A 16,172-nucleotide genomic window follows, 5' to 3' on the forward strand; every position below is an offset into this window, starting at 1 on the left:
TGCATTTGTTTGTTTGTTTGTTTTGGATCTCAGAATTTCTTCAAAATTCAACCAGGATACAAACAAGAAGTCCTGATGACGGATTCTGTTAATGACATTGGTTTAATGTTTTAAATGAGTAAAATATAGAGTTAAAAGCTTTCCTTTACTCTGAACAAGTCAGTTTAACTCTTTTTTTATTTAAATTCGGAAAAAAAGGGAATAATTCGTTTAAAAAATATATTGATACATTATTAGATAGCAAAACAGCTAAAAACATTTATTTATCTATTTATTCCATTCATATAATAACTAAAAATAAATGCATTTACATCAGTACATTAAATAGATATTTTGTACTGTATTTAATATCTCACTTGTTAATATATTTGAACTGATGAAAAGTTCATTTGATATTAAAAACAGCCAAGCATGTATTTATTTGATACATTAATGTTATAAATATAAAATAATTATTTAAAATGCATTAAATATATTTTACTGTTTGATATCTAATTAATGTGTCAATATAGTTCATTTAGCTGTTTTTAAAAAAAAAAATTTTTTTTTTATTTAATTTTTTTTTTTTTTTTTTTTTTTTTTTTTTTTAGTTCTTTAATTGTATTTAAACAATTGGGAGATTATTAGTGTAGAATCTACTCTGCTTCTGCCAAGAATAAAATCTTACCGGATGTCTGTTCAACCCACTGAGTTACAAAAGAAGAGCGACAACATTAATTTGACAATGATCACAACAAACAAATTCCAACTTCATGTCTTAATGCCCGTCTCATCTTGTCAAATGTTGAGTGACCTCTAATATTTGATCTCCCTTCGTCCTGAGCGCGACATCATCTCAATGTAAATGTGAATGCTTTTGTTCCTCTGAGGCCGGTGCAGAATGTGAACATGCTCATCATAAACTGTATTTCAGCTACAGGTGCTAGTTGGAACGTTGCTTAAGGTCTTCTTGTCTGTTTGAAATCTCACCACAAATAAGCTGAACTTACTGTTGTGAATGGATGTTGTTTGGGGTGAGAATAATACTGTTATTAACTGACTTGTATTTGCACTGAAACACTAATTTGAGTAAAATTGTGGGGAGAAAAAACTGCTTATTTGACATTTTTGGGGGTTTTGTCTTTTAACTTGTGCATCTTTGGGTGATCGCACACATAATTCCAGGTGAGTGTTACCGCTGCATTGAATAAAAGTAATTTTATATGTAGTTTCAGTTTCAGCAGTCTGCTAGAAGTTACTAAGCAGAAATTAGCATGAGAAGACGGGCAGACTGTGGTCATAACAGGATAAACATGATCAGTCACTGTCAGAGCTGAAATGGAGACTCGCTCATCAGACCAGGAAACAGTTTTCCATCTTGTATTGTCCCGTTTTGATGAGTCTGTGTTAATTGCAGCCTCCGTTTCCTGTTCTAGCTGCCAGAAGCGACACCTGATGCAGTCTTCTGCTGCTGTAGACCATCTGCTTCAAGGCAGGCTGGAACCAGTGGTTGTTTTAGTTACTGTTGCCTTCCTATCATCTCCAACCAGTCTGCTCATTCTCCTCTGACATCAACAAGACGTTTTCATTCACACTGCCGCTCATCAGATATTTTCCCTTCTTAGATCATTCTTCTAAAAGTCCCAGAGATGGCTGTGTGGGAAAATCCCAGCAGCTCTATCAGCAGATGTCTGAAATAGCATTCCACATTAAAACTCCCTTTATTCCCCAGTTTGAAAGCGAGTTTGAAAATCTCCAAATTGCTAAATGCATCAAGTTACTGCCGCATGATTGGTTGATAAGCTATTTGTGCGAACAAGGAGTAGAACAAGAGGTAACTGTAAGTTTTATTTCACCTCATGTGGATGGCAGCTGGCTGAGTCCTCTGTGATGCAATGGGGAGAGGGTAAATGTGATGTAATGCTGGGAAACTCATTTTTTTACTGCTACTTTTACTTGTAGCAAAAACCTATTGACACCCCTTCATGGAAATGGTATTCCTTGTGGTCTCTTTCAGAGTGATGATGCCTGCAGAAATGGTTTAGTGACGCTTTGAGGAGCACGACAAGTTCATATTTTCCAAACTCCATTTGAACAACTGTAGGAGGTCCTGGGTATAGAAGTGTGTTAAAGGAGGCTCTGATCTTCCACATGAAGCATGTGCTTATGTTTTGTCTGATCAGGGTATTTCTCTGATGTTAAATATCATCTTAGTAGGATGATCTGTGTCATAACAGCAAGTCTGGAAAATCCAATCCAAAGGCCCATCCCGACCCAACCCCAGATAAACGGCAGAAAACGGATGGACGGATGGACCTGCTCAGTACTGAAGAAGCTTCATCGTGGCATTTCCATCAGCTTTGCTTCATTTGTTTGTTTGTTTCTCTGCATTTTCATTACTTTTTCTCCGCTTATCTCCTTTTGCTTATGAGGAAAAACAAGAAGAACTGAAGGGAAATCAGCAGCACCACCAGAAAGATTTCAACCAACACGTTTATTACACCTTTACTATACACATAAAATATTTGCAGATACAGTAAATGTCAATGAAGTGCTTTGTTTTGGCATTAATAAACACAAACGGCTTCCCTTTACTTTATATTTTGATGTGGTTTTATAAAGTAGCCTATTTACATTTTGTGATATGTCTTGTTAGCTCGTACTGCTCTTTGCAACCATGTGCTCTTCGTGTGCTCGTGTTTTGTGTTAGAAACCCACTTACAGAAAGCACCTTTAGTACAGATATGATCAAGAGTATAAAAAAAAAAAAGAAAAGTGACTTTCATAGCGCTTTCAAAATGAGCGTTAAGGTGACGAAAGTGTAGGTGGTTGTTACTCACTTATTCCAAGGCATTTAAAACACGGCTTGTGCGAAGGCAGGTGCTAATTTACAGCGACGCTCGCCTGCAGACATGCTGGACCTCGTTGCTCCCATGTCTATCACAAGTGTTGGCCTGTATGTGCAATGTTTTTACTGGCAGTGCATCACTTTGGAATGGTTAAAACACACTCCAGATGGACTCACACTTGATACGTTTTGCAGTTTGAGGAAGGATTAAAAATATTTGGTGCTTTTTTTTCTGTTTTTTTTAAAATCTAAAATGAAAAACACTCCAAGCACACAACAAAGTTCAATCACATAACTGGCAACCGTAAAACGCTGTAAAACGCAAATGCAAACAAACATGGGTTCAAACCGAGACCTGGGACTTGTGGTGTTTCAGGTCTGGGCCGTAATGAAATCTGGGACAGGCCATCAGGCAGTGAGTGCTTGTGTCGCCTCTTTCTTTTCCCTCTGGGCGTTGCGGCGAATCTTCATCTCTGTTAGCTGGATGTAGCGGATGACGTTGGTGTCTGGAAAACAAAGGCAGGAAAAGGGTCTTTTATTTTCTGCTCAGTCGGGAAACGGTGCATCAATATGTCTTTTTTTTCTTTTCCATTTAAACTAAAATAAAGGAAAGTAAAACACCAACGCTGAGTACCTCCATGTTGTTCCATACAGAGCTGTTGTTCTTACTGCACCATGCAAACGTCTCCTCTCTCATTATTTTGAGGAAAACGTAATGGTGTACAGAGATTTAGTGAAATGTGCAAACAATGGAATTTTAAAGCAGATAAGCCAAAAATCAGAGTTTATAGTTCAACAGTCTGGAGCTTGAACCCTTTTCCATGAGTTTCTTGCTACTTCTTTATGTAGTCTTCAGGAATCGTCCTCCATGCTGCTGAAAGGACTTTCCACAGTTCGTCTTTAGGTGTTTCCTGCTTCTTGTTCCATAATCTATCGAGATGATCCCTGTTTCAGCCATGCAGTCTGGATTCTGGAGAGGATTCATCAATCCACCCGAGCCGTCACCACTGATGTTCAGTCCAGCTCATCAACCTCTTCCCCCTTTAGCCCTGTAGCGTGATTCTTTAAGGACCATCTCTGGAGAGGCTGCAGATGTATCTCTTATTTGTGCGCTTGCTGCTTATTTTAAACACCATCTATTGATTTAGTTTTCTCTGCTCTTGTAATGATGTGTCTTTGAAGCTTTCTCAGTTTTGGTTTCCTGTTTTTGTTTTGTAGTTTGTTCCTGTTCAGTCTCCTTGTTTCCTCTGAGGCCTTCGCTTCTGTTCACAGTTTTCACCTGATTCCGTTCGGTTCATTCACTCCACCTGTTTCTTGTTTGGTTTCCAGGTATTTGTAGTCCGTTGTTTCAATTCCGCTTGCTGGTTCGTCGTGTTTGGTTCTTGAGTTTGAACTGATCTGCATTAAACTGTGTTGGTCCTGCATCCCTGCCTGTAGTCTCTGCGTTTGGGTCCTTATCTTAATTTGTATGAGTTTGTGAGAGATGAGGATTAGTTGTAGGTTTTTTTTTTATTTGGTTAGGTTATATGCTTGGGGATGAGATCACTTCTTTCTAATTTCATATTTAGTCACTGATTTTAATGATGTAAAGCACTTTGCACTAAATAAATTCAGATTTGATTAGGTTGATATAATTTAAGGAATTTTCTTATCTTTCATGCTGTAGAAAGTTATTTTTTAGGTCTGACACTGCTTCTTTTGCCTTGTACTTGCCCAGTTTCCTCAAATTCTCAAATGATTCACTGCACCATGTAGGTAGAAATATGCCAAGTTTCCACACTGTAGCTCTTTCTGAATCATCTTAGTTTTTTTTTTGTGATCAAATGTTTTATTTGCATTTTTTTCCTGTTATGCATACACAATGCACAAACTTCCAACCCCTCCCTTCCCATCCCACATAGCTTAATACTCTAGCATAAAGCAAAACATAATAACTATCAATATATAGAGCATCAGATATAATTCATTTATTATATTATTAAGGGTTTGTGCAGAAAAATGCAGCATCCTTAAACTTTGAAGTCTGATTTTAATTTGATCTGCTGTCTTGTACCAGAATAAGATATTTAGTTGTTTGGCATTATGGATCCATGCTGTAGATATTTCCAAATAAGATAATAATGGAGTTAGGTGATTTCCATCTCACTGTTTGGTTTTTTTTTTTAATATGCTGCCCTTAAACCTACTAATAATATTATTTTTCCCAGTGTGATATATTTATTGTTGATAAATTATTTAGAATAAACATTTGAGGGTTTAGGGGCTGCACAGTGGCGCAGTGGTTAGCACTGTGGCCTCACAGCAAGAAGGTCACTGGTTCAATCCTTGGCTGGTTTGGTCAGTGGCCTTTCTGTGTGGAGTTTACATGTTCTCCCCGTGTATGCATGGGTTCTCTCCGGGTACTCCGGCTTCCTCCCACCATCCAAAGACATGCATGATAGGTTAATTGGTCACTCTAAATTGCCCCTAGGAGTGAGTGTGAGTGTGGTTGTTCGTCTCTCTGTGTGGCCCTGCGATGGACTGGCGAGCTGTCCAGGGTGTACCCTGCCTGTCGCCCAAAGCCGGCTGGGATAGGCTCCAGCTTCCCCGCGAATTGGAATAAGCGGTTCGGAAAATGAATGAATGAATTTGAGGGTTTATTGGAATATATTTTTCTATTATCAAAGGTAATGCTGTTGCAACCTCTCTCCGAAACTTGGCAACTGGTTGACGTTCCCAGATCATATGCAAGAAAGTCTCAGGTTTCCTCTGTGAGCAAAATGTACAAGACGGATTATCCAGAACCTTCATTATATAAAGTTTACAGAGTGTCAAAAAAGTTCTATGCACAAATTGATAATGAACAAACTGATGATCTGGGTTCCTAGAGGATAAAATTATATTCCATACATCATTCCAGTCAAATTTGAAATCCCAATCTAATACATCCCTTTTTCAAACTGCATCTAAAACTAGAGCTTTATAAGAGTTTTTTTTTTTAATGTATTGATATATGGTATTGCTTTTAACTTATGTAGGTGCTCAAATAATCATCTTACAGGATGAATATGTTATTTTTTTTGCCTGTCAAACTATGTGATGTTTTTAATTTTTTGCCTGTGCAAAGAAATTTAAAATAATTGTGTTTTTTGAGAGGCTGCTAATATCAAAGTGACAAAAGATACAAATTAACTTCAGCTTATTGCTAGGTTATCACTAAAACACTGGTTCATCCCACTCACATGGTAAGCTGAATGTCTTTTTTTTAATGCTCAAATGATTTATCGGTCAGGATTAGGTGGCTTGATCTTTTACAAGTCCTTGAAAATTCACCCAACGTGCAAAATAAAATACTCTGACAGACCTTTGGAAAGACAAACTATTGCGCAATAGATGGCAAGAGTTTTGCTGCTAGGGAGCAAAATATAAAGAAATGAGGGGTGGCTTGTGATTTTTGCTACAGTACTATAAATAGCACCAAATTATAAATCATTTCAGGACAATTTTCAAAAAAAGGTCAGAACTGTTAATATTATAAAGGCCAACCCAGTGATGCTCTCTCGGGAAGCACCAAGAAGTAAACCTCTCTAACAGAAAGAAACCTCCAGGATAACCACACAGAGTGGCCATCTGCCACTCTGTGTGTGCTCATCAGAGCAAAAGTATTTTAAAGATCTGAGGCAGCACTAACAAGGAGACATGGCGCTGCGTTTAACTCTGCAGATGTTGAGGCAGAAGAATTTTACATAATCCTATCTACACTAGTTCTGTCACGGTAACAAATTTTGCCATGCGATTAATTGTCTCAGAAATTATTGCGATAGACGATAATACTGCGCTAAATGATTATTGTTGTGAATAAATGATTATTCTTGTCACCATTTTCAACCTGAATAATAGTAAAGCCATAATAATGCAAGTGTGTCCTTTCAAAGATCAACATACTTTAATTTCTAAAGAGCATTTAGCTCGATGTGCGGACTAGTTTATGCTCATCCAGTTACCCATCTGCTAAACCAGGGTTTCAGGGTTTCTCCTGCGGGCTTGGCAACAAGTTTATCTGGTACATATGGTCTACAAACACTGTGTAACACAGTTACATAGTCTATGGTCAGCTCATATATAAGGGGACATGTTTGGACTTGACCAGAGGTGAAATGGTAAAACTGAATGTCTTAAAACGTCTTCAGTATGTCATTTTTCATGTTATTGTAAAGTTGTGGAATTGCCGTTTGTAACATGTATGTTCATCCAGGCGATTCATACTGGCTGGGAAATGTTGGCAACATTTTTCAAAATGTTGCCTTTTTAACAATATTAAAGGGCAGCGTGGCTTTACCAACCACGCTGTCTGAGTGCACACCATGTTGAACTGTCCTGTTTGTATCTAATCTGTTGGTTAAACATCGTGATCGTGGACTGTCAGGAAGATGGAGCTAGCCTGTTTGTTAAGATCTTTTTTCCCAGTTGGGAAAAGTGTAGTGTTTAGTTAATATTGTCCTAAAACAAATGTGGCACTCGAGAAAAGAAACACAATTTAAAATTATTGCGTCCAGCAAACTTATTGTCTTATTGTACATTTTTACTTATTGTGCGATTAATTGACTTATTGCTTATTGCAATAGGCCTAGTCTACACTCAATGTTAAACAGAGATTTCAGCATGTTGTTCCCTTCCTATCCTGCAGTAGTCCTCTGTGTTTTACACCTATAGTCATGGCAAAACTTCCAATCCCCTCATAAGCTCCCCAGCAATATACTGTATACTGCAGTCGACCTCTTTCCTGCTGTCTTCATGGAAAACATTTTTGCAAGACTCTACCTGTTGTTGAACCTAGTATGATGTGTTCAGGCACCTACACGAGATAGTATTAGAACTCATTTCACCATTTAGATCCTAAGTGATTCAGCGTCTTTTCAACAAGTGAATCCACTCATTGTTTCATTAATCCTTCATGGGGCTTTAAAGTGCTGCACAAACAGCCATAATTTGGTCCTTTACAGAAAACAGCTAAAAGCCTGCAATTTCAACTCTTGGTCTTGGATACTTTTTCCATGGAAGGGAATAAGCACTGATAGGGGTAGTTCTGACCTGACGGCTCCTGTTTGTGTGACTCATTCAGGTAGTAGAGAGCCTTCTGAAAGTCTCCCAGATGGTAGTATGCCACTCCAGATCGGTAGAGAGCTTTGAAGTTCTTTCCTTCTTTGTGAAGAACTTTCAGGCAATATTCCTTCACTCGCTCGTAGTTCACCAGCTCCATTTGCAAAAGGCATGCTAGAATGGGGAAAGAAAAAGCTGATCAGGCCACCCAAGTTCTAATGTTCGAGCTGAAAGGCATAAAATACACTGCGGGGTCTTTTGTTAATGCGTTACAGTGAATGACATAGCTCATTTAGCAAGTGGATTGAGTAAATGAGGCATTAACATAAAGAGAAAATAAAAGGAGTGGGGGTGAGCTTAAGCATGACTCACACTCGTTATGAATCATTCATGTGCTCTAGGGTTTGCAAATATCCTCATTTAAATAAAAAAAATAAAATAAAATAAAAAAATTAAAAAAAACATATCAGATTAAGTGCTCATCTGTGTGAGAGAGGAAGGTCTCTTACCTGCTAAGCTGTTGTAACACTCCAGCTCCGCTTTCTCCATCGCCCCCTTCTGCTCATCTGTCAGCTTGCTGGACTTGCTGATGGTCGGCAGTAGGGGGCATGGGGACTTGGAGGTGGTGTCCGGGTCCCCCAGCACCCTGCACAGCCCCTTGATCTCCAGCAGAGCGCGGTGGTACTTGCCAATCGCCTCTCGGTACTTCTTATCCTTGTAGCACTGGGTACCCTGGCTCTTGAAGTCCAGCGCCCGCCTCACGACGTCAGCTGGCTCGTTGCAGGATGGTTGTTTCAGCATCGACCCACCATGATGCCTGTGCTGTTGGAGCTGCTGTTGATATCTGCTCTCTTTGGTCCGACTGCTGCTGCTGCTGTTGGGGGGCTGAGCGCACTGCTGGAGCCTCGGGGAGCCGCCGCCGCTGTCGGTGAGGCTGCCTTTGCCGCTCTCCACCTTCTCTTCCTGTCCTGTTTTTATCACACTCATCTTCGATGTTATTTTATTGTAGCTGCCCTAATGCCCGGCTGTATTTTAGCTGGGAAAATTGCGACTTTCACTGCATCCTCGCGGCTGTTGTCGCGCCTCCGCCTTGCCAGTGCAGCAGCTACGTCCTCTCTGTGCGCAGCGCAACCCTGCGCGTTGCGCGCTCCTCCGTTGTCCGCATCTCGTGTTTTCCGCTCTGAAGAGCTGATTGGTCAATAAGCAGAGGACCAGTGGTCCTACTAGTCCAAAAAGAGAAGGTTTCATTTTAGCAATATATTTAATTTCACCACACGTCTGCAGGAAATCACAGGAGAAATTACAATCACAAATCAGTGCTTTTTTCTTACACACACCACCCCCCTCCCCAAATAAAAAAAAAAAAAAAAAAAGACTGCTTCAAATTCTTTTCAGTCACTTTGTTTTCATTTTGTTTTAGTTGTTTTTATATTTCAGTTCAAATTAAATATGGCTAGTAAAACGTTAAAACTCCTGGCAATGAATAGGTTACAATCCCATCTTTGCTATATATCTGTCAGTCACTCTTATCTCATTCTGGAGGAATGCAGTCATTTCTAGTCGGATGAATCAGATAAAGATCATCCAGCCCTCATCTCGCCCAAGCAGCCTCGTCCTTGCTGCAATGACGCTGAAAACAACGTACACATGACCAGGGCCGGAATAAAATGCACAGGCCCCTGGGCCCAGGGTGTTCCAGGGGCCCCTCTCCCCACCATAACATTTTGAAATTTGTGAATGATAACACTGTGAATCGACATTTCTAACATCTCTCAGTGAGCAAGACACTAGACACTGTGGTGTAACTATCTGGCTTTTATGTACATTTTGTTTCATGTCCAAACTACTAGTGCTTGCCCCACATGAACCCCACATAGACCCACAGGGGCCCAAAGTGGGCGTGGGCCCCTGAGCCTGTGCCCATAATATCCATTGGATAATCCGGGCTTGCTCATGACAGTTTTTTGTGAGAGGACAGACCATGATGTCATTCAAACCTTCATTCAGATGAATATCGGTACAATAAGTCTATGTGATGAAGAGAATGAGCGTCGCGGACTGCTTTACTCTTAAACAAGAGTTGTTGGTTTAACTGGAGATTTTTTTCAAAAACACTGGGTTTATCTACCATTCTGAAATTCTGTCTTGAGCTGGACATAGTATTGGAGATGTCTGGAAAAAGTGATGCCGACCAAGCATAAAAATATGACTTTGTATTGATTTAGTACTTTTCTGCAGGATCAAGCTCATTTCAACAGGATATAAATTTTAAAGGTGGTATCTAGAAGTAAACAAGCACCACAGCTCCCAAAAAGACGGATAAATATTAGTGAATTAGTCTAAAAAAAAAACAACCCTCACATATGGACACCTAATGTGTAGCAGCAGTGGCACTTTGAAGTTTTACGTAATTTTATGATTACATGTGGACATATAATATTTTCTAAACTTTGTTTAAATATAACAGAACTACAAATATGTCAGACTATACTGATACAATAAAAAAATATAAGCTAAAGGCTATGTTATCTTTTTGTATTTGATTTGAAAGACAATATGTTTTAGAAGCCAAAATAAGACCAATTGTCTAAAAGCGCTCAATTTCTTTTTTTTTTAATATTTTATTTAAATTTTCAATGTGCAAACAATAAGCCAAATTTAACATTTCAGAATCACATCAAAGCTCTTTGCTGAGTAGAACAGCTCACAATAAACAATGTCAAGTGAAGGAACAATGGATAGAAAATAAGCAAGATAAAGAAATGCAAAAGGTAGGATTTAATCCATATAAACTTAAAAAAAACAAAAACAAAAAAAAAACAGAACATTTTCAATAAATAAGGATAAGTGCCTAATTCATGCAGTACCCTGGTTGTTTTTTAGGCTACGTCATCAAGCTACGACCTGGCAGACAGCGGGTACGTCATCTTTGAAGGACAATTTGTTTACATCATGGCGTCGGTGGATTTCAGAGGTTTGCGATTCTCCTTTCTTTTGTTATTTAGGAAGTTATTATCGCTACATTTTTCATCAGCAGCGAACTTTAATTGTGGCTAAACTTTATCTAATTATTTCTGAAATCCTAAAATACAGCTTGTTTCTCCATTTGCTCTTTGCTAGTTTCAAATGTTTATATTGCCGATCGAAGCTAACGTTAGCAACATAGCTTTGATTAGCGCATCAGCTAATTTAGCTGTTTGTTTATCCCTACTTATAATGTCATCAGCTCATCAGTAAATGTTGCGGTTCTTTTAATTTTCAGACAACCTCCTGTGGATATCCTGGGTAGACAGCGGCTGGGTGCCTATTCTTAACCCTGGAAATGTGCTGGACTACTTCTCTGAGAGGAGCAACCCTTTCTACGACCGAACCTGCAACAATGAAGTCGTGAAAATGCAGCGGCTCAGTCTGGAACATCTCAAGTAAATCTATTATACACAGCTCAGTTTGATTTTTATTTGGCAGCAAACATAAAATCAATGAAGATGAATGAATTATTAAATACAGTGAATGATTGAAGCAGAAAGTTTCAGCTTTAAAAAGTAGTTTCCATCAAAGTTACATAAAGATGAATACGTTTTAAACCAGCTGGTTTATTATTAATTTATTCACACAATATTATTTATTCATTTAATATTAGTTTGTTTTTTTTAGGTCAGAATTACACAGTTTTCTTCTATATGGTTACACATTTTTTTGTCGTTTGACATTTGCTACTGTTGTATTTCAGTCAAATGGTGGGAGTGGAGTATATTCTTCTTCATGCTCAGGAACCAATTCTTTATATAATTCGTAAACAACAGAGGCAATCACCAACACAAGGTGAGTAGTACAACGCTGGAAAAACATTTTTACCGAATAATTAAACATTGACTTATTGTGTAGTCATTTAACAGGATGTTATATTAATAATAACAATAGCATATTTTATTTGAGATGATGAATGGCCTTAAATGTATTCTGCATAATATTTATTTATTTAAAAGTAAAATTTTGGATGAAAAAAAAAATCTAATTTATACAGTGGTGAATACAGGGAGGATGAATCATGAACTTTTGGAGGAAGACCAAATTACAAAGTTACAACAATAAATACAAGAAGTGATGAGGGTATCAACGGGTACGGCACTGAACGGGGGATAGAGGAAAGGGTGGAGCCGAATTATGTTATGGAGATAGAAATCGGAGCTAGTGATGTTATTGGTATTGAAAAAAATGTCTTATTAGGGTATATTTTGTGTATTCATGACAATTCACCAAAACACAGGCTTATGAACTGTCATCATTAATTATTATGCTTACCACTGGTGTCACCATTATATTAATAATACATTTTATTTGTTGGGCGCCTTTCTAGACACTCAAAGTTGCCTTACATCACACATGATAAAATTGCATTAAAACAAGTTGAAAACAACAAGCACTAAAACATACATGAAAAGACATTAAAAGACAGTGCCATTATGGGTGAAGTGAGTAAGCTTGTCTAAACAGATGAGTTTTGAGTCTGGATTTGAAGTCTGTGAGTGAATCGGTGTTGCGGAGGTCAGGGGTAGCGAGTTCCAGAGCTGGGGAACAGAGCAGCAAATGCCCTGCTCTCCATAGTGAGTTATTATTATTATTATTGTTATTGTTATTATTATTATTATTACCACTGGTGTCACCATTGTTATTTATTATTGTTATGTCCTATGAGCAACATTCACTCAGTTCAGGATCGCAGGGAAGCTGGAACCTATCTGAGCACTTAGCATGGCAACGGGCAGGGTACACCCTAAACAGACCACCAGTCCATCGCAGGGCCAACACAGAGACAAACACTTGTTCACGGTCACATTCAACCCTTGGGAGAATTTAGACTAACCAATTAACCTAACATGCATGTGGATGGTGGGAGGAAGTCTGAGAGAACACAGACATACATGGGGAGAACATGCAAACTCCAGAAAGAAAGGCCCCTGTTTGAACCTTCCCCCAGCCAAGGCTTGAACCAACAACCTACTGTGAGGTCGTACTGCTAACCACCATAGCTCTGTGCAGCTCTAATAAGTAAACAAGTAAAATCTTCTATGTAGAGGATTTTGTAAAATGTTAAATGACTTTTGTGATTCTGCTTTCATGGTTGTTACTGAATGTAAAAATGTCAAGATACCCCATGCCAGGGATCACCAATCCTTGTCTTCGAGGGCCAGTGTCCTGCAGGTTTTCCAAGTGACCCTGCTGGAAAACTCCTGTCTCAGACTCAGACAAGCTCTGCTCATGTCTGCTAAATACACATTGATTTGAATCAGATGTGTTCCAGCTGGGACACTTGGAAAACCTGCAGGACACCGGCCTTCGAGGACCAGGATTGGTGATCCCTGCCCTATGTCATGCTTTATTCAAGATCTCATCTCTGTTTTTATTCTCTAGTGATTCCTTTGGCTGACTACTACATCATAGCTGGAGTGGTGTATCAAGCCCCAGACTTGGGAACAGTTATCAGCTCGAGAGTGGTAAAAAAAATATTAATGAATGAATAAATAAACACAACATTTTGGAGTCCTAAAGCTGTGGAAATGTTTTGATTTTAATAAATTATATCTGATGTAGCTTTCAGCAGTCCATGGCATCCAGTCTGCTTTTGATGAGGCCATTTCATATTGCCGCTATCACCCATCCAAGGGATACTGGTGGCACTTCAAGGATCAGGAGGAAAGAGGTTAGTGCCGGAAGGATGGGACTGTGGACAAAAAGAAAATGTGTTACGCTGTATTTTAATTTTCAGATTTTAACCTTTTCTAAACGTGATTGATAAAGTTTTTATTTTCTTCTTCAGAAAAAGTCAAACCCAAGTCTAAGAAAAAAGAGGAGCCTAGTTCCCTGTTTCAGAGGCATCGTGTTGACACACTCCTTTTGGACCTCCGATCAAAATTTCCACCAACATTCTACCAGGTACATTTCACACTGATTTCTCACAGTCATTTTATCTTTCATGTCATCTTTGCTTAAATAAAGAAACATTTAATGTGGATGACAGTTTCTTTGGTTTGTGCTTTCAGCCTAAGCCTGGGGAGAAGCCCATTCCAGGTATGATCTTCAGGAAGTCGGACTTTATAGATCCTAAAATCCAGAAATACAAGGGGATCATTATATCTATAAAAGCTCCCCTTGGCAAAATAAATTTGCTCAGCAGAACACAGCATCCAGAGCATCAGTCTGCTTGCTTAAATGCTGGACAAGACAAAAAAAAATAGATCCTAAAATTACATACCAGTCTCTATTCAATGTTTTATACAGTTTACATGAAAATCTATACCTAATCATTAATTTAGTTTATGATAATCATTTTATGGGGGAGGTAGAGGCCAAATCTTTTGAGTTTTCCTCTAAATGTATGCACTTGTATTTCAGTTGAGGTGAAGAAGGAGCCTGAACCTCCTACAGAAACCATAAAACAAGAGGAGAGAGAGCCAGCCACCAAATCCTCAGCTCCAGCTCCACCAAGCAAACCGCCTCCTGAGAAGAGAGCAAGGCTACAGTAATACTGTGAGAAGATGAAGAAATGCTGCAAAAACTCACCTGGCGTTAACTGCTAGTCTCATGGAGTGTTTCTGTCTCCTCTTTAAAACTGCAACAGCAGCAGACTCTTACTGGTCTGAGCTGAACCAGCACAAAGGGCATCACCTGCTTTTCTTCAGTCTTGTACACTCGGCAGGCTTTAAGCATATTTCAGGTAGTTTTACATGCTTGATGTCAGCAGGCTTTTCATGTTGGATTAAGTGGATTTTTGATGATGCACTCGCATGTTGGATTGCTGTTAGCAGCAATACTTTTGTTGTAAAGTCAAAAGGACAGTATCTACCTGCCTTACACGGACTTGTTTAGAAAAGCTAATCTGAAATGTATGAAGCTCTTTGCAGGAATCTTCTTTCTTTAATTACATACGTTTATCTTCTTCTGGAAAAAAATACTCTGCTGTCATGTTTTTGGTTTGTAATAAAATAAATGAACAGTTCAATGATATGTTTAGTAGATCAAAGGTAACAGTCTGAGTCTCTAAAATGTTTTTATTTCATTCTTACTTTGGTTACAGAATTTTTCACATACATTGTGGTGTTTTCTCTCCTAAAAATGACCTGTTTTAGTCATCAGTGGGCTAAAATGTGAATGAAATTTATTTCCTAAGTTTATTGCATGTTGGTTGGTAGCGTGTAGAGTGAATTTGGATATACATCTACATTTTGATGCTTATAAGAAAACTTTGTGTTCACATTGAACTGCTATTGAAAATCCCTTTTATTGTACCTCAGTTGAAGTTTGAGGTGTGTAACCTCAATTCTAGTTCCTTTGTACTTGTTCACTTATGGAGAAATTATTTTTACTCTAGTCACAACTAAATTTACTTAAGAAATAAATAAGTTGACTGTTTCCTAAATTCTCTTGGAGTTGTTATCTTTCTACACATATGACCTAAAGCATAATATGTAACTCACAAGTTATTAAAATGACAAATAGAAACCAGTTTACTTAAAGAAAAATGGAAATGACCCCAAATCGTCACATCCTGCCTCGCAGATGTGAGGAGCTTCTGATATTCAAATGCACTGCACACTATTTTTGTTGTGGATTCTTGAACGTTAACAGCCAATGTAAGAGTTGCCTTTTGATGACTGAGAATTCACCCTGAGCTTCTGTGACCTTGCAAACAGTTGCAACACTTTTCTCGCTGATATATTTGTAAGTCAGCTGTTCCTATGCAAGTGACAATAGTCTTGAATTTATTCATCTATTAGCCTACAAAATCTATTTACCTGCATATTGACCAAGAAAAATTATTTTATAGATAGTTTGTTAAGTTTTCTAATCCAAATGAGAAACTATTTGTGTGGGCTGTAGAGAAACCCCCGTTTAAGCCATGATATATGCAAAAAAAAAAATTCAACTCCAACCGGTTAGTCATCCTTTTGATTGGAACACTTGACTGTTTACACTCATTAAATAAACAGCTTTTCCCACAGATTAATTTCATTGTCCCTCTTGAAGATATGTTGTATTTCTAGGTGTTTTTTTTGTGTGTGTGTTTTTCCCAACAAACGTTTAAGCATGATTATTATGTCAAATGTAAACTCTGGTACAAGTAAAAGCAGACAGTTACCCAAATGAGCGTAGAGACAGATATACCTATAATATTTTACAAATCCTTTTTACTATTTAATTTACTAAGAACTTTGTCCTGGATTAGTTTTTAGTCCAATAATATTGTAATACTACAAATTAACCGCAT

The 16,172-nt window shown here is 38.3% G+C and overlaps 2 protein-coding genes across 2 annotated transcripts; one reads left to right on the forward strand and one right to left on the reverse strand.

The window, feature by feature from the left end:
* Window positions 1-3,206: 3,206 nt before the first annotated feature.
* Window positions 3,207-8,893, reverse strand: ttc9 (tetratricopeptide repeat domain 9; the record flags this gene model as incomplete). The annotated part of the gene is made up of 3 exons (XM_079261656.1): window positions 3,207-3,333; window positions 7,898-8,080; window positions 8,416-8,893. 3 exons carry the CDS (start codon window positions 8,891-8,893, stop codon window positions 3,236-3,238), a joined length of 759 nt encoding a protein of 252 aa, XP_079117782.1. The 3' UTR covers window positions 3,207-3,235.
* A 1,775-nt stretch (window positions 8,894-10,668) lies between these two features.
* med6 (mediator complex subunit 6) lies at window positions 10,669-15,310 on the forward strand (the record flags this gene model as incomplete). Its single annotated transcript, XM_079261657.1, has 9 exons — window positions 10,669-10,677; window positions 10,790-10,880; window positions 11,169-11,328; window positions 11,637-11,728; window positions 13,319-13,401; window positions 13,499-13,607; window positions 13,725-13,840; window positions 13,948-13,975; window positions 14,300-15,310. The coding sequence occupies 9 exons, from the start codon at window positions 10,669-10,671 to the stop codon at window positions 14,428-14,430; spliced, it is 819 nt and encodes a 272-aa protein (XP_079117783.1). The 3' UTR covers window positions 14,431-15,310.
* Between the last annotated feature and the right edge of the window lie 862 nt (window positions 15,311-16,172).

The sequence above is a fragment of the Telmatherina bonti genome (genome assembly GCF_933228915.1).
Source record: "Telmatherina bonti genome assembly, chromosome: 22".
NCBI classification, from domain to species: Eukaryota; Metazoa; Chordata; class Actinopteri; order Atheriniformes; family Telmatherinidae; genus Telmatherina; species Telmatherina bonti.